Source organism: Peromyscus californicus, unplaced genomic scaffold (assembly GCF_007827085.1).
Source record: "Peromyscus californicus insignis strain IS unplaced genomic scaffold, ASM782708v3 Scaffold_8__1_contigs__length_139910024, whole genome shotgun sequence".
Classification (NCBI taxonomy): domain Eukaryota; kingdom Metazoa; phylum Chordata; class Mammalia; order Rodentia; family Cricetidae; genus Peromyscus; species Peromyscus californicus.
In genome coordinates, this window is record NW_026294606.1 from 42,798,956 (window position 1) to 42,817,431 (window position 18,476).

An 18,476-nucleotide genomic window follows, 5' to 3' on the forward strand; every position below is an offset into this window, starting at 1 on the left:
AAATGTTTACAGAATCCTTCTGTGAAATGTAAAAATCCCCTCACATACACACAGGTATGAGGGAACCCACCTCTAAATCGTGGGCCAACCTTGTCATGAAATGCTATCTATCAAAGCTGATTGATAATATATGGACATTTGGGGTGCACAGTTCAGGAAGCTAGGTGTGGTAGGTCAAAAACTACAGAGTTGGTGGTATCCTGTAGGCTGAGGCAAGAAGCCAGCTCCACAGAAAGACCCTGAAAAGCCAACAGACAAACACAGAGTTCTGCCAGGCATGGTGGTACATGCCTTGATTCCAAGAACTCAGGAAGTGTGAGGTGGGTAGATCACTGTTAGTTTCAGGCCAGCTAGGGCTACATAACGAGACCCTGTCTCAAACAAACAACAACAAAACCCACAGCTCAGTGAAAGTGCAGTGAGAGCCGGGCAGTGGTGGCGCACGCCTTTAATTCCAGCACTCGGGAGGCAGAGGCAGGAGGATCTCTGTGAGTTCAAGGCCAGCCTAGTCTACAGAGCAAGATCCAGGACAGGCACCAAAACTACACAGAGAAACCCTGTCTGGAAAAAAAACAAAAAGAAAAGAAGAGAAGAGAAAGAGAGAGAGAGAGAGAGAGAGAGAGAGAGAGAGAGAGAGAGAGAGAGAGAAAAGAAAAGAAAGTGCAGTGAGGGAGGGCAGGTCCTGTGCACACTTGCCTCTAGAAGCAGGTGTGTTTCCCTGAGCGTTTGTTTTGCTTTTTCACAATCTCCTCTCCAAGCTTCCCCTGTAGGGACATCATCATATTGATTCCCCAAATAAATGTTATTAAAAAGTGTAAAGAAAACGTCCACAGGCTAAACACACAACAACAACAATAAAAAAAACACTGCACATGTGCGTTCACACACAATTTTGTGAGGGATTTGAAGACCGCAGAATACAACAGTGTTCACTGGGTTAGTACCACCTTGTGATTTCCCAGTGCCTTGGCTGCCTCTGCCTTGGTCTCTCTGGGATGGAAGAAGCAAAGAATGAATATGAGAAGAGAGACTCGGAGAGGGTAAGCCCCCGTGCCAGGGAGAGCCTACAATGCCAAACCCACACAGCAATGCTTATCCAGCCAGCTCTGGCTGTGTGCACGTGGCCCAGAGCTTATTTCTACACACACACACACACACACACACACACACACACACACGCACACGCACACGCACACGCACACGCGCACGCACGCACGCACAGGGCATTATTACATAATTAGGAATGCAGAGAGGAGAGATGGAGGCATTGACCAAGGAGATAAAGGGAGTACCCGAATGATACAGTACCAGGAGTCCCCCCTCAGGGTGGCTCCCTGCAGGGCCAGGAGCTCCAGCATGGCTCCTTGGTAACCAGTGACGTTATGCGGCAAACTTACTCATCCTTGATACTGCAAATGATGGAGCACCATATACAGTGTTGAGTCACTAGGAGACCTAAAAATAGGACAGTGCCGATGGCTTTTTATAGGAGACTGCCAATTCTGTTCCCTAATTCTGACAACAAATTAGAGTCTCAGGCCATCCCATTTCCAGTCTTCTCTTATAACTTCCCCTCTTTCTGGTAGAGAGGTACACGGATGATCACACAACCTTATGTAGGCAGACACAAATACATGACCACCCAGAAGCACAAATCTAGTACACACACTCAGACTTTACCCTGTCTTACATGTGTGCACAGGAAAGATGTGAAAACTTCAAGTGTGCACAGGAGGGAGATGGAAAGACACGTGTGCACAGGAGGGAGATGGAAAGACATGTATGCACAGGATGGAGATGGAAAGACACGTGTGCACAGGAGGGAGATGGAAAGACACGTGTGCACAGGAGGGAGATGGAAAGACACGTGTGCACAGGGAGATGGAAAGACACGTGTGCACAGGAGGGAGATGGAAAGACACATGTGCACAGGAGGGAGATGGAAAGACACGTGTGCACAGGATGGAGATGGAAAGACACGTGTGCACAGGAGATGGAAAGACATGTGTGCACAGGAGGGAGATGGAAAGACACGTGTGCACAGGAGGGAGATGGAAAGACATGTGTGCACAGGAGGGAGATGGAAAGACACGTGTGCACAGGAGGGAGATGGAAAGACACAAATATCAACAAAAGCTCACGATTTTTCTGTGAAGGTGGTAAACCTGTTGTGTTTTCCCCCTAATATATCCTAAATTTTCCATAACATAACTACAAAGCAACTATAACAGCAACACCAACAATCTTTTCATAAAAAGGTGTTCAGCCATCCAGAAACCCTTTGTATTTCTAGCTGATTCATGCCAGATAGGGCCGTGGGACATGGGCTCAGCTCTATGAACCCTGAAACTTCTCTAAGGTCACCCGGGCGTCCTTCTCTTGCTGGTTCTACTCCAAATGCCAAGGCCCCTCTCAGTTCCCATCTACCCGCTTCTCTCGGTGGCATTCACAGCTCATGACCTGGGTTAGTTCCTGAGGCAGCACACCCCTCATTGGCCTACATCTGTGCCAGCTTTCTCTCCTGTTCCTTTTTCCTCTACCAGAAGGCAGGTGCTTACAGCCCCCATGCAGGTGCTGCTGGCCTCTGTTCCTGGCTGAATATAAACTCTGGCTCTGGCCAAAGTCTTACTGGGGTCCTCTCTTCTGCTCATCCTCTACAAAGCAGCATGCTCTCGGGATCAGCCCTACCCAGAAAGCTCTCATAAACAACTGTAGCATGAAGTAAGAAAGGCACCCCAGACCCAATGGGTGGGGTTTATGCTACAGATACAGGCAATTCTCTTTTCTCTCCCCATCACCACTTTCTTTTTTAGATAACCGAACACTAGCCAGAGTAGTGTCTCTTGAGTAAATGTGAAAAGCCAAGCATTAACTCTTCCTCTGAATGGCTTTCTGGATACTGCCACAGGAAAGACCCACTAGTAATTCAGATGTCCTCATCTCTCTGTTTGGACTCTGTCATAAACCACTTCAAATCAGGTGACAGAAGGAACAAAACTTTCTCTCAAACAGGTCTAGCCACTGAGAAGTGTGGAGGCCACAGAGCTTTCCTAGTGAGATCTGAGCTTGCTTTATCCAGCAGGGCTGCATTAGAGGATTGCTTGACCACGCACGTGTTACCAGGTGATTGGAAGGGTCTACACTTAGCTGTGCTGGGGGGAGGCCTTTTGCTCCACCCCTTGGCAGTCCTATAAATAGTCCTTTAGAAGAGGCAGAAGGGGCTGGTGGATTAGGATCCAGACCCTCCCGAGGCTATCCTGTGTGTCTATCTGTTTCTCTCCCCTCTATCTTTCTATCTAAATACTTCTCACGCCTCCCTCCTCAAGAGTACCCTGGGGAAAAGGTACTTCCCCAGGTACTTCCCACAGAGAAGTCCAACCTCAAGCTGCCAGCAGATTCCAGGTGTGGCGAGGGCTCAAAACTGGTACCTAGAACACTGTCCCCACAGCAAGGAAGGGGTAAATGGGCTCCCACTTCACAGGAGCACAAATGGCTGCCTTGAGGGTTCAGCTTCAGTATGTAGACTTGGGTTTTGGGGAACACATTCAGACCAGAAACGGTTATTACCATAAAGGAAGAACGCACCTTCTGGGTCAAAGCTGTGTGTCCTGTATGTGGGAAGAGCCACCCCATTGGCTGTCCATACAAGCTCGTCCACATCATCCACATCACACAGCCAGTCACCAACCCCAACATTTTATACCTTTGCTCTCACACTTATTCTTCCCTCTCTGTTCCCACAGCCCCCATTCCTAGTTTTCACCAACATTACCCTCAATTTTTCCCAAGTTCCTATCAGATTCTCTATACTCACACAACGGTGAAATCCTCAGCTCTAGCCATAATAATTTAAAATTATTTCCTACTTCAAAAATTACCAAACATCAAATGCTCCAACTAATGCTTTTCCATGACCTGGATTAAAAGGAGCAGAAATAGAATGAAAATTTCTATTCTTCATTTTTTTGTTTTTAAATCCTGGTTCATCACCCCTGCTCACCCTCAGCCTACTCACATCCATCATCACTTTTACTAGAAAATTCCATGGATTCTACTAACATGTTATTTTTATTCCTTCTGTGAATGTCAAGGGCACATTGTAGTCTTTGTTTTCTATATTATGGACGTGTGTGTGTGTGTGTGTGTGTGTGTGTGTGTGTGTGTGTGTGTATACCTGGCTCCACTTTTACTGTATACACAGAGTGAACAACTGTCCTTTCTTGAATGGAGAAACATTCATTGACCCACTAATTCATTTGTTCATTTGTTCATTTAACACACACTCGCCCTATGTCTACTCAAGATGGGAACTGTGCTGAGTGACAGGGATGCAATGGTGTGCTGAGTAGAACAGGTCCTACTGCCATGGAAGGGTACCGGGTTGGGGAGTAAGTGTGAGCAATGCAAAGTGGTGGGAGCTGAGACGGGACAGGACTAGAGCTAGGGCAGCCTTCACCACGCTCCACTCGGGAAGCAATAGCAGGGCTGGGGACTGCAGAGGACAAAGAGACTTCAGGCAGAGGAAAGAGCAAGGGTGGAGGCCCAGAGTGACAGCATGTTCATTAACTGAGTTCTAGGGAGGCCGAGCCTTCCTTAGCTCATCTTTGTGACTCGAGGTTCATTATTCAAAGTCTTAAATATCATAAATGCTAATAACTAGATTTTTTTAAATGAACCAGATAATTTGATTCTTACATTTAGACCAGATTGAAGTTCAACATGACCATATTCCATCCCCTGATCTATTATAAAGGCACCGAACAGGTAACCAAGGGAGATGCAATCTCTCAGTGATCCAGAGAGCTGGAATCCACAAAGTTCTCTTCAGCCTTTGATACCTGGTGTGGATTCTTACCCACACACAACCAGCTAGAGATAGGTTTTCTCCAAGGAACTTCAGGACTTGCAATGTTTTCCTCAGACGAGAGAGAAGGGTGAGCCCTGAGCTTTCTTCTCTGGGGTCTCATCTGGCTGTTCTCCCAACAGGCCTGGTCTCAAACACACCCTCTCTGGTGACCTTTTGGGTAAAGAGCCACACTGGTTTCTACACACCAGCCCTCCTCGGTTCCCTAGCTCAGGAATAACAATGAACCAGCTGCCTTGCAGATATGGCAAAGCTTGCCATGGAACTAAGAAGAAAAATCTTAGCATATTGCTTCTCAGATAAACATAGATAGCCCTGCAGACTGGTCAAGAGAACAAAAACCAAAATTAGTAACTTCACGTTGTGTGAACAATGAGGGATGCAGGGGGAGACCAATGCCTGGGGTGTTACTGAATACAGGGTGATGGGCATTTACAAACTGGATCTTCAGAACATTTGTCTTTTCACTACTTTCTCTTTCATTACTTTGTTTGGCTCCATAGAAGGGTGAACAAGGAATGGAAAAGGGTCTCTAAGTCGGGAAGAGGAGCAAGGACAAAGGAAACCCAGACAGAGAACCAATGAATACAGCATTGAGAACAGCAGAGGCAAAAAGCAGAGAAAGGACACAGCCCGTGAGACACGCACAGCTTCTGCAGACCAAGGTCTTTTATCCTGCGTGCCCACAATCCTCGGGTGGCGTACAGCACAGCCCACAGACTGAGTGGCAGGGAAGATGGACGGCAGATAGAAACGCTGCCACTTGCTGCTGTGACATTTAGGAAGGTCTCCTAGCACCCATGGAAAGCAGGCTGCGAGGCTGTTTAAGTGACAAGCAAGCACTCCTCGACTTTGGACCCAACAGACCTGTGGCCTTGCTCCTCCAGGTTCCGTTTGAGAAGGGTCATATATACTCCCTCATGGAAAGACAAGAGGGTTGGCGTTCACTCTTCACTGATGGTGACACTATGCACAGCAGGATCACCTCAGTGTAAAGCAAGCATTTGCGAGGGACTTTTTCAAGGACTCTAGGGGCCATAGCGAGTGTCTTTCACATCCCCTTACAGTGCCTGGGAGCTACAGGAGAGCCATATGGCGGGAACACTATTTCCTCCCCTCTGTCTTGCCTCCGTTGTACCTTCGGTCAAACAGCAGGAGAGTGAAAACAGAGTCTTGTGTGTCCTTGTCTAGCTGAACGCTGAAGCTCCTAAGGGGGGACTGCAAACTTAGGAAAGCGGAAAGTCATATTTTGTTCCTATCTAGTGTCTCAGATGAAGTGCGACATTATCACAGGAGACCTATGGGACTGAGGTCTTGAAAAGCTCCCAGAATGCCTCCGCTCCCAGGGCAGCAGGTGCAACTCTTTAGTGATATAACGCGAATAAATCCCCCACGGACTACCTAAAGGTCTACGTCTAGCAGGCTAACCACTAGGGGAGTGCAATCATTGAAAGAGTAAGGGCACGGGTAATAAGGTCAAATATACTGCCCTCATCCTTGTCACTATGTGGTCCCAAGCACCATCTCAGAATGGCCATTCAAGCGTTAGCATGTTTGTAGGAGTACATGGAGAATTCCCCCCATACTCTACTATCTTCTTCAGAATGAATAAGAACAAAACAGAGTGAGCTGAGGTGCCTGCATGGGGACAGCTCTTATATAACCATGTGATTCTCGAATTGGTTCTGTCCCTTCCCATTGCAAAGGTTTTGACAATCTTCCTACACATCCAAAATACCATCCCCAGAATTAGAATCCCACGCCATGGAGCCAGCTCCCAGCTCCAGCTTCCTTACAGACATGAAACAGATATGTCCAAGTGAATAAGGCCAGTAAGTTCACATCACACAGAATTCAGAGTTATGAAGGACACTAGCAAATGGTGAGCACTTGGCAAACAGGAACAAAATCAAAGTGTACTGCAACTGTGCAGGGTCCCAGGACAGGGCCAAAAACAAGAGGCATGCCCAGCTCACATTGCACTCTTCAAAATGGTCCAAGTCAGAGTCAATGGAAAGCTGGTGGCTCGGTTATGAGTCTCTAATCTGGCCATTTCATCAGTTCTTAGCTGTTCCCAAAGATACCCAGCTCTGTTCTCTGGGATGCCCTGATCTAATTCTCCAGAATCCAACTACCACCAAAGTACCTACAGCAAAGGTAAGCAGAGGAGCAACTTGACCTTATCACCCGGAACCTCTTGAATGTTCATCCTAAGTTAGACTCTAATCATGCACACTGGTCCTGGTACTGTCCATCCTCAGTCCTAGGTGGCCCCCAAAGGTTACTGTGGTTACCTGTAATCGCAGCACTTGGTGGGTGAGGCATGACTGTGAAATTAAGGTTAGTCTGGACCACAGAGCAAGGCCTTTTCTCCAAGACCAAAAATGTATCATGGATAGAGTCATTTGACTCAAAAGCTTTATATTGTATGCAGAAAAATCAATTTAATATATGCCATGGTTTTGAATCTTTCTTGCTTTTATAAATCATGCTACCAGGAGAGCAGATACTCTAGTAGAATGGGTCTATAGAGACATGCTTAGTAATGTGCCTAATGCTAGATCCTCACTAGTAAATAAAAACTCTAACTATGGAAGATGTTTGTTAAATGGTCAAAAAAAAAGTCCTACTCTCTAAACATTCTTAGGAAGATGCCCAAAAGTTATGGGTTTGGGGATGTGCTGTCCCCAGGATTGGGTCTGGTGTTGACGCCTCCTATTTTTTACTCCTTAACTCACTTGGCTATGGTCAGATAAAGGACTGTTCCAGTCACCTAGCAGGGACAGTACAGGCCCCAGCTCACATCAACCATCAGCTACAGATCACAACATCAATAATAAGGCTGTGTTAGCGTCAGGGGGGATCGATCAGTCTGGTGAATAATCATGAGGACCAGTTCCCACATAAAAGGTGAATGTGGTGGTGTGTATGTGCTTGTGGTCAGTTCAGCTTAGGCTCCTGTGCTGAGGGGGTGGAGACAGAAAGATCCCCGGGGATCGCTGGCCAGCTAGCCTAGTCTAATTAATGAGCCCCAGATACCAGTGAGGGACCTTAACTCAAAAAAACAAGATGGACGGCTCCTGACCATGACACTGGGAGGCTAGCGTGTGGCCTCCACATGCATGCACACACATGTACACATGGGGTGTATGAAAATCTGCTAGTGAGGCAGGTTTCTGGTGTCTGTTAACTCATGAATCTCCATTACAAGCCTAAGTAGGAAAGGTTATTGTACCCTCCCTGCTAATGGGTCATTAAAAGGTTAAACTCTCCATGGATAACAACTAACAAGCAAAAGAGCAGAGATGCAAAACCTGGAGTCTGGCGCCAGAGGCTGTGCGGGTCATAAAAAATTATGCAACACTAGTCTCCAGTAAAACTGGATTGCTCCCAAGAACACCACTAGCCCCTCATATTTTCTTCTTTTCATGCCCCATTCGACATCCTTCATTTGCTGGATGATACCTTTTTGCTCCAGAGTTCCACTTACAACAAAAAGCTGCCGAGGATTGTATGTAACATAAGAGATGAATAATGGATCTGTTAATAAGTTTTCCTCTGTCACAACTACATTATAAAAGGGATTCTGACAGGTTTAAAGCTAAAAATGGAAGAAGACAACTACAGACTGGGAAAAATCCTCCCGAACCTTTTAGAACTACATAGGTTAAATACTCCTCAAGCACAGTTACTCTTTCTTATCCTTGAGTTTCCTATTACATGACTTTATTCTGGAGCGCCGCCTTGTGGCCAGAAAGCAGATCACCTCTGCAAGGTGAAAACCATCCCTTCTTAGGCCAGCAGCAGCAGCAGGTCCTAAATGGAAGGAAGCTGGGAAACCAACAGCAGAATAAACCTGTTTCCTCTTCCCACTTCCAATAACCACCCCTGAGAAACTTGTTTAGAGCTAAAATTAATAATATAAATTAAAAATTATAGGAAGAATGAAATCAGATACTGCCATGATCATGAATCACAGTTCACTGTTTTTACTAGTTTCCTTCAAAATGCTTCCTTTAAAAAAAATCAAAACGTTTTATAGTACAATTATCCACATGTTCTCCCTCCATACAGTAACAATTGCAGGTTGCTGATGGCCCTGAAATGGGATTATTCCACATTGTCACTTCTGTTCTAGCCCCTTGCTGAGTCAAGAGGAGGGAGTAACACATCGCATCCATAAAATCACCAAGTGGACAGAAATGGCAGTGGCAGCACACGTCTACAACAAGAGGAGACATGGGACTGATGCTTGGCCTCAGACAGTGACAGTCTGGGCCATTCTGTTCCAGAGCAGTGGGACAAGACAGTGAGATCAGAGAAGAACAGATCTGCAAGTGAGTGGTTTCCGGGGGTCTCTCTGTACCCCGGGATATAGCTAACGCTACCCTGCAGTGGAACCACCATGCTAGACCTCAAGCATCAGTGTGCGATGCTCTGGGCAGAGTCCTGACAGTGATGAACTGAACTTGTGTGGTTCCATCCTGAGAAGCGAGGCTGGACATCTGGGTTCTAGATGACAGCCTTCAGTAATCACTTTCTTCTGCTGCTTTATCAACTACAGCTTTTGGACAACTGTGGTCTCTGCACATGAAACTGGACATGAAGCCAGGGTAAGCCACATTCTTTGTGATCTGACCAAAGCCAACCAAGAAAGACCACAGAATGAACCCCAGCCCATATAGCTTAAAGGAAAACGTTGAAAAGTGATTGTCAAAAGGTACTGTTTAGACAAGAGATGCCGTCAGTGTCAGACCAAGCTTCCCAGACCACTGTTTAGCTTCCCAGCATGCTGATTCACTTTGACTCCATCTACCACCCCTGACCTCTCGATGGCTTGGTGTTTTAATACCTCAAAATATATAATTGGTGTTGTTTAGTCAATATTGATTTGGATTCTCCATTTCAAGTACATTCTGCAGCATTTCCAAGGTAAGGCAGGAAAACAAAATAAAACTAGATGTGCTATGCCACACTGAGAAACTTTGATAGCAGCAGAAGAGAAATGACTGAAAATGAGACTCCAGAAATGAGGACACTGATAAAACTCATCTCCCAGGAGCAGCAGGCCAGCTCCATTTCACAGTGAGACATCTGAGAAGGCTTCTAGTCCCTTCCAGGGCATCAGTGCAAGCTTGGTGACTCTGAGGCCCCTGACTTGGCCCTCTACCTGCTAACTCTGCAAGCTCTCAAACAATGCACCAGCATGTATCAGCCAGAGCTGTCAGGGTGGCTGGAAGCTAATGGCTGTGGTTTTGCACCACCTGGTGGCTGTTTCTGCTCTGGCTTTACTAGTGACTAAACTAGCTGGGGGTTTTTGGTAGTGGTGGCGGTAGTGATTTGTTTTGTTTTGACATAATAGTTTTGATCATGTTTTCCCCCTCTCCTAAACCTTGCCAGACTCCCCCTTCTCTAGCCGCTCAAATTCATGTTCTCGGTTTAAGTCCATGTTGCCTCAACTTGAAATAAGATTGGACCCAGAAATGATTAGAACTGGGGTGTGCAGCATGCCAGATGGGAAAGAGGGTGTATGACCAGGTGAAGCATCAGGAGGTTGAGAGAGCTAAGACCTGTTCCTCAAGAAACAGGCCCACACAGGATCTGCCTTTGAGTTCACCAGAACCATACACAAAGCTGGGCATCGTGTAAGAACTGTTCCCCAAGAACCAGGCCCACACAGTATCCACTTGTGAGTTCACCAGAACCATACACAAAGCTGGGCATGGTGTTGCAGGCCTTCAATCCCAGCACTCTAGAGGCAGAGATGAGTGGTTCTCCATGAGTTCAAGGTTACCCTGGTCTACACAGCAAGTTTCAAGCCAGCCAAGGCTACATAGTGAGACTCTGTCTAAAACAAGAAAAGAGAATAAACAGAAATAAAAGAAACACAGGAACCACATACTACATTTCTGAAAATCCCTTTGTCTGCATCCCCCATGGGTTCTCTGGGTAGGAAGAACTAGGCAGAGCGTGTATCCTTACAAATATTAGCCAGGATCTCCTTGGTGAGTACCCAGGGACCTCCAGAATTCTATAGAACTAAAATGTATGGAATTTTAAGAAGCATGATGAGCCTGAAACATTTTACTGTCCAGTTGTTTATGGGCACATATGTAACTAAGATACAAGCCAGAGGACAGACTAATAATGCCACCCTATTGTCACATTGTTCCAGCGGGAAAGTGGTTCCATTTCCAACAAAGCTCATTCCACACTGTGCTTTCCATAAACTCCTTCATGCAAACGGGAGACGAACACCATAAAAGTGAGGTCGGTGTCACAGCTTAATTTCTCTGACCTGCAAATGTGTTAGCCACGCTTACTAGTGCTGTCCTTGAGTTCAAAGAGACTGAGTCACACTGGCGGTGAGCAAACCTGATCACACCCTGGCGGTGAGCACCATGCTAGAACAGCAGACAGGCTGCTACAGGTTCAGCGCTCGACCTACAAAAGTTTTAGAGAAAATCCATCCAGTTGCATGGCTGGGATATTAGGTTAGCAGCGAAGCATTTTCCAAGCCTTTTTCTGCTTCGAAATACCTGAATCAATCCACCGTATGGTGTCCTTCCCACACCCCATTCCTGTACTGTTCCTCCATCATGAAGTGTATGCAGAAACCCTACCACCAGGGTTTGTTCCTCTCCACTTTCTGCAGACAGGATCCTCTAGGACACACCTCTGTGGCTACACAAGGACAGCCAAGTACATCTGATTCTCCTTATTAAAAGCACTTACGACTTTTTTTCAATTAAAAAAATCCATTCAGTGTATGTGTGTGCATGCATGCGTGTATGCACAGCACACACACGGAGATCTGAGGACAACCTGCCTGAGTCACTCCTCTCCTTGTGGGTCCCAGGGCTCCTACCCAGGTCTTCAGGCTTGGCAACGAGCACCTTTACCCACTGAACAATCTCACCTTCTCAGGTACGCTTCACAAGGCGCTGCGAACTCAAAACTCACAACTCCATGGCTCCTCGGGGCAGCACAGGACTAGCGCATGTGAGCCTCTGGACCCAGAATGTTGGTTGTCGGTAACTATACAGTACTCTATAGCCTGGTTTAAGTGCGCTTGCATTTAAAGACATCTTGTTTAATACTGAGGGCTCATTTGTTTCATCCAGCACATAGCCAACTGCATTGTGATCCATGCCTAAAACACACACTCTGCATTTTCTCCATACAGCACATCAAAGCCTCCTTCTACCTAGGAACCCCAGCCAAGAATTCAGTGCTGCGCCATTTTAAAAGGCAATGTTAACAACGGGAAGGGAAGGATGTGAGATAGGCTGCAGCAAGTCTGTTTGCAGCGTGAGGGCTGACACACGAGTCTGCTCAGTGTTGGTCGCATTTCATCCAAACGTGACTTCAGCAGCTGGGGGCCAGTATGTGTAAGACATGACATTGAAAAGCACCTGGAATATTCATGTTGACATTACAAGTAAATTTGGACAAATAGGAGAATTTTCAAGTATGGAAACCATGAGTAATGAGGATTGACTGTATTTCCAACCCTTTTTGAATTTAAAAATCTTTATAATCTTTCCCTCACTTCCAAAGTCATCTCTACTCTTTTCCTTTCTATCTAATGTAAACAATGGACATGCAAAAGATCAGCCCTTTACCAAGTGCACAGCGCACTCCCTCCCTAAGCCCAGGACAGTTTTCACATTTTCCCATCACTGCATGTCACAGTGTTGTGAGTCACTGGGTGCCATTTCAATAACAGCAGCAGTCACTTTCATAACTTCATAATAAAACCATCTAGATTCACAGATTGTTTCCATGGGGGTTTCTGATAATTTAGTATACACAATTTATTGATAGAGACGGTTATTATACCTTCCTTATTTTTATTTATGTATTTTCTAATTAGCAGCTCAGGGAAACTGAGCCCAAGGCCTTTAAATATGCTGATCAAATGATCTACCACCGAGCTTCAAATAGCTATCTTATTTGAAGGCTTAACAGAGAGAGAGAAAGGGGAACTGATTTACATTAGCACTCAGTCTAAAAGGGAGAGTGAGAAATGAGCAACCTGAATCCAAACGCCACGTTTAATCTCAATGTGGCGTTCTCCTAACAGTTACATCTAATAGCATTTTAAAAACAATGCTGCGGCCTTCTGCAGTGTGGGGACCGGGAAGCAAAGGGAGGGCGGTACAAATAAAGCCAGTTCACTTCATTCCCTGCCCTCCCCTCTCAGGAAGATGTGTCCAGATGACAGTAAGCAGTGCAAGTGTAATTATCTATAATCATATCTGTGTAAGCGCATAATTACCTGCTGTCACTCAAGAAGACAGTCTCCTGAATATCTGAACATGAATATTAACTCTGAGGAAATATACTGCATATCACTGATTATCTTTTCTTTTTTGGAATATATATGCGTGCTCTGATGTATGCCTGCAGGCCAGAAGAGGGCATCAGGTCCTATTATAAATGGTTGTGAGTCACCATGTAGGTACTGGGAATTGAACTCAGGACCTCTGGAAGAGCAGCCAGTGCTCTTAACCTCTGAGTCATCTCCCCAGACCACTGATGATATTTTCTGCCTTTTTTTTTTTAAGGATGACTATGAAAAAGTTAAAGGAAATGTCTAAAATTTCTCACAGTAAAGCAAATTACCATGGTTGAAAGCCAGATTTTTTTTTTAAAGTTTAGTTTATTCTTAGTTGAGGTAATGAAATGGGGAGATGGGGAGGCACAAAAAAAAAGTTGAATCAATTATCTGCCCGGACTGAGAAGGAAGTAGAAAGAAAGGCTTGCGGCAGCTGCTAATGCTTGCCTCAAGGACGGATCGCAGCAAATTCTCAATTCACAAATCCACACATTCAAAGTCAAGTCAGGAAGAAACTCTGACAAGCCCTGGCCAGGGCTACAATTGTCACCAAGCATTGAAACTGCCCCTACAGTCTTTACAGGCAGTGAGGTGCTGTTCGTGCCCTGGAGGGTCTTCTACAGATGGCCTCTAGACTCCTCCATTTCAGTAAGGACGTCAGCATCCAGCTCCCCTGGCGGCTTCTCCCACGGGGACCTGGCCCTTTGACACTAGGACTCATCACCATCTTACAAGATCAAGCGGTTCCATTGCAAAGGGATCTGTTTTTCTCCATTGTTACAAGCCACACAGTAACTTTGCATCGAGATTCTGAAATTTGGGACTATATAGTGAGACACTGTCTAAAAATAGATGTATATTTTAGAACTATCTTATTAGGAAGCCCTGTTCTTTTGGGATGCTGGGCTAAGGAGTGTGAAATCTATCTACCCCCTCCATCAAACTGTCATTCTTTTAAAAAAAAAAGTCCCTCTGCAGTTGAGCTGACTTGCCCGGGTACTTCTCTGCTGCCACCTTGGTTGGCAGCAGAACCAGTGCTTTCAAGAGCTTTCATGATGGGCTAGGGACCAGAGGGCTTTCCAGGGAATTGTCAGTCTTCTGGTGCCAGGCTGGGACTCCTGGGGCACCTCACAGTATAGACTGGAGTCTACTACTGGCAATCTCCCCTCCGTGAGAGGCAACTGCAGTATGACTAGCCCGAGTGCTGAGGCACCAGCCTCAAGAACCAAGTAACTACCAGGTTCTCAGCTTCTCCGGTATGATTTGCTGTAGTGACTATTTTAAAGCTGACTTAATGCACACACACACACACACACACACACACACACACACACACACACACACACAGCCTCACAGCCTGTTGGTTCTGTAGTGAACCCTGATTAATACACTGGGAAAACTCCGAACACTGCCTGTGCCTGTGGTTTCCAAGAGATGTGCTTCCCAAAACGAAGATGGTCTCTGACACAACTAAGCTCCTTGTCGGCTCAGCTTAGCTCCCTGTCGACTCACTCTTGTGGGAGCCTTCAGTAACTTTGAAACCAAAAGCTGCTGCCCAGTTCGCAGCCGAGGGAGCTCATTACATACATGTTAAAAGGCAGGCATCAGAGCCCATGGCTCAGAAGCAAGAAAACAGAAGCTCAAATCTGCCCTGTGTGGACTCTTAAGAATCTGTCAACTTCCTGCTTCCTGGGCTAGCTATTTGGGAGAAATAAAACAAGAAATTAAACTTCTCTTATATATCCAACTTTTATTCAAAGAGATACAAATATCATCCAAAGATCAAAGAAAGACTGTTCTTTCAAGTTCAGAGTTTTGACCGACAGGATGGTCTTTCTTTTGGAAGCACAGAAAGAATTCAACACAGGTCTGCCGAGACCATAGTGGGTGGGGAAAGTTGTCAACCAGCCTGCAGCGCTTCTACAGAGCGGCCGCTAGGTGGCAGAATGAGCCTGTGAATCGGCACCCAGGCTTGATTCTGCCAGGCCGGGTGTTCCACAGTGAAGCATCAGCTTGTCAAGATTCTTGGCTCATTTCCAGCATAGATCATTACTCAACAGTCTTTCCAATTTCTCAACCCTCTGATGCAAGACCATGGCCTGGGCCTGGGGAGATACTTCTAGGGAGGTTTTTAAAATGAAAATTAAAGAATCATGGGAATAACAGTCAAGGGAAGCAGCATTCCCTTTGGGCTATTCTTTAGTTGAAAGTATTTTCCCCCTAAAATAACTTTTTAGTCTTCAGGGCAAGTGCTGCATAAAGTTGAGAATCACATCGAATGACTTTCGGTGAAAAAGCTCCATCTTTGCCCATCACATACTTAGGAAAAAGAACACTCACAAGACAGAGGCCAAGAGCCACCTACACCTGAAAACGGAAGTGGATAAGGATTTACCAATAATGCTAAGACAGATAAAACAACACTGAGGAAAAATCGCTCATCTCTTGTCTCATGATATAGATACACAGGCCGAAAACACCAAGGGTGACTCTTCATGGCCCCCCACACACACCCACGCACCCTGACTTCACTCTCAGAGAAACCCAGCATCCGAGGCTTTTTTCTCTCCTCTGGCCTCCTTGCTGCATTCTAGGTCTACCAAGACCTTGCCAGATAAACAGTACACAGAAAGAGCACTTAGTTAATAATTGGTACATGATTCAAGAAAAATCGGTGCCGGGATGAGTTCCATGTGGCAATTGTGATGATTTGTGGGTAAAAAAGACCAGATGATCCCACACTGCTTCCAAGTAAAACTTGGAAGGCAGTGGAGGTAGATGCTGTCACCTTAACTGGGCTGTGTCCTTGGGAAAGGGCCACACAAAGGTCAGGGAGGTGACATCCATAGATCCCAAGATGCAGAGAAGTCTCATCCGCCAATTCACTTCATTTAAAGTATCAGAGGAACCATCAGGACTAAAGATATGAGATGGTGGAATAAACACGGCCAGAAACATTTTTAAGTAAGCTGTAAAGTTGAATATGTTACCATTAAATATTCTTATTTAGAAAGATTCATACTATACAACCAGTAGCTTGGAGTTTGGTTTTTTTTTTTTAAAGAGACATTATAGAAGGTTGAAAAATGGTTACTTTGACCCACTGGATGCTTATTGAAAGCAATTTGGCACAATCAAAAACCAGTTGAGATTATTTTTCCAGGAAAGACTTTCTGAAATAAAAACCACTAAAACCAAAATCTTATTTGTGTAATTAATGATGGAGGTTAAAATGGAAACCTAATTTTACAACTGCAGAATTAATCAAGTTAGCTAAAGGCCACTCCCAAACTAATGACATTTGTGTTAGAGTAGATGGCAGGCCACAACCATAACAGTAGATTAGATTCAAGACATGTTGTGTTCTGAATTGTAACATCAGTGTGTGTGTGTGTGTGTGTGTGTGTGTGTGTGTGTGTGTGTGTGTGAAAACAATCCATTAACATTTGTAGCAAAATAACACTTCGGGAAAAAAAAACTATCTCTAAATCTCATCATGACTCAGTTCCAGGAGACTTCCAGCTTTCTCTAGATAGAAATCTTTGATGGAATCAACATGTGTGAGTAATCCAATCACCAACCCAATAATGAGATGCATCCTAGAACTGTCATCATTCATTCAACTCGGGAGAACCACAGCATCTTATGCAGGAGGCTCACGAAGGCTCAATGCGTTCCGGGCTAACTCCTCTCGGTTACACTTCATCAGAACTGGATAAACAAGCGAAGTATTAGTCACACTTGTGTAACTTATTCCATTTCTCTGCAGCCAGAAGAGCTTTTCGTGTGATCCTATTTAAACCAGCTAAACATCTGGAACTGTGGAAACTATTCTGTAAAGCACAAGAGGACCACACGTTCGATGTGACTGAGGTCAGATGGGGAGGGTGGGAGGAGAGAGCTTACTGGAGGCAGAGTACTCACAATGAAGCCAAGTTTCTTATAATCCCGCGTGTACATGGACTTGCGCTTCTCCATGCTGCCGCTGCTGTTACTAGGTTCAGACTCCGCATCAAAAGCAATTCTTCGAAGTTCAAATATGATGTCTCTTTGAGCCTGAAGGAGTCAGAGAGGGAAGGAAAAAGAGGCAAAAGAGAAAGCTGCTTTCACTGTGTGATGTGACATAAGACTCCCACTTTCCCCAGAGTCTAAATGAATCACTGCATCCAGGCGAAGCAGAAGAGAGAAAAGCCATGTCCTAAGTTGGAGCTCTGCAGACTCCTCTCTGGGCTGCTCAGGCTTGGCATTAATCTGCAGTTATCCTTTGGCCAAGTCATTGGGAGTACTGATAAATATTATCTAGGGCGGTCCTACATAAAAGCCCCAAATACAGTGGGAGGGCTGGGATTGGAGAAGGCTAACTTGGAGAATCCGTGAGTAATGTTCTGTTTGAAACAAATTAAGAGGCACACAAGGTTCTCGAGCAGGATCTGAGCTACAAGGGATCGCTCATTCCACCAAGGCCTGACTTCATGGAAACTAGCACGCCATAAAAACAAAAGGGAGAACCAAAGACAGAAGCAATGCCATGTGTCCTTCCAGGGGTGAGTATACAGTGGGATGTTGCACAGCCTCAGATAGGAGCCAATTTCTAATGCATTAGCATACAGAAGAACCTTACAAATAGGCTGGAAGACTGTGTCTCCTAGAAATGTCAGGGAAGCTATAACCAGGAAGGATCACCAACAGGGCTGCCCAAAGAACACCCAAACAAACACACCAATAGACATGCTAATGTGGAGGGGAGAGCTCATGAGGCCTCAACCCCAGACAAATAACCACAGGTAACTGAAGAATACTAAGAGTGGGGGAAATAGTCTTCCCCAGGGAAGAGCATACCAATTGGTTATCTAATTCCAAATAGTCAGCCCTGAAATCACACATACAAACAAGTAACATTATATGGATGGAGAAGGTTGTATTTATGTATTTAGAAATACACACACACACATACACATACAAGAGCTAAAGAAAAAGAGGCCATGAATTGGAGAACAAGGGAAGTGGGTACATAGGAGGGGCTGGAGGGAGGAATGGGAGGGGGAAATAATGTAATTAATTATATTATAATCTAAAAAATGAAAAACTATAATAAAAAGTTTAGAGTAGAATAGGCTAGATACAAAGTGGCAAGTCGCTTTTTTCTACTTATCGGGTCTTCCTAAAGTAGTCGATTAATAGGAACAGAAGGCAGAGCAGTGATTTAGAAGGAGCCAGATGAGAGGGGGCAATGGGAGGAGCAAGTACGGCTGGATGGGCACAGAAATGCAG

At 45.3% G+C, this 18,476-nt stretch overlaps 1 protein-coding gene across 3 annotated transcripts in view; it reads right to left on the reverse strand.

The window, feature by feature from the left end:
• The window catches only part of Elmo1 (engulfment and cell motility 1), a 534,626-nt gene that overhangs the window by 312,592 nt on the left and 203,558 nt on the right, over positions 1-18,476 (reverse strand). For all 3 annotated transcript variants that reach the window (XM_052729418.1, XM_052729416.1, XM_052729419.1), the window contains one exon: positions 17,130-17,261. In XM_052729418.1, coding sequence (XP_052585378.1) covers positions 17,130-17,261 — 132 coding nt within the window. The remainder of the gene's footprint in view (positions 1-17,129; positions 17,262-18,476) is intronic.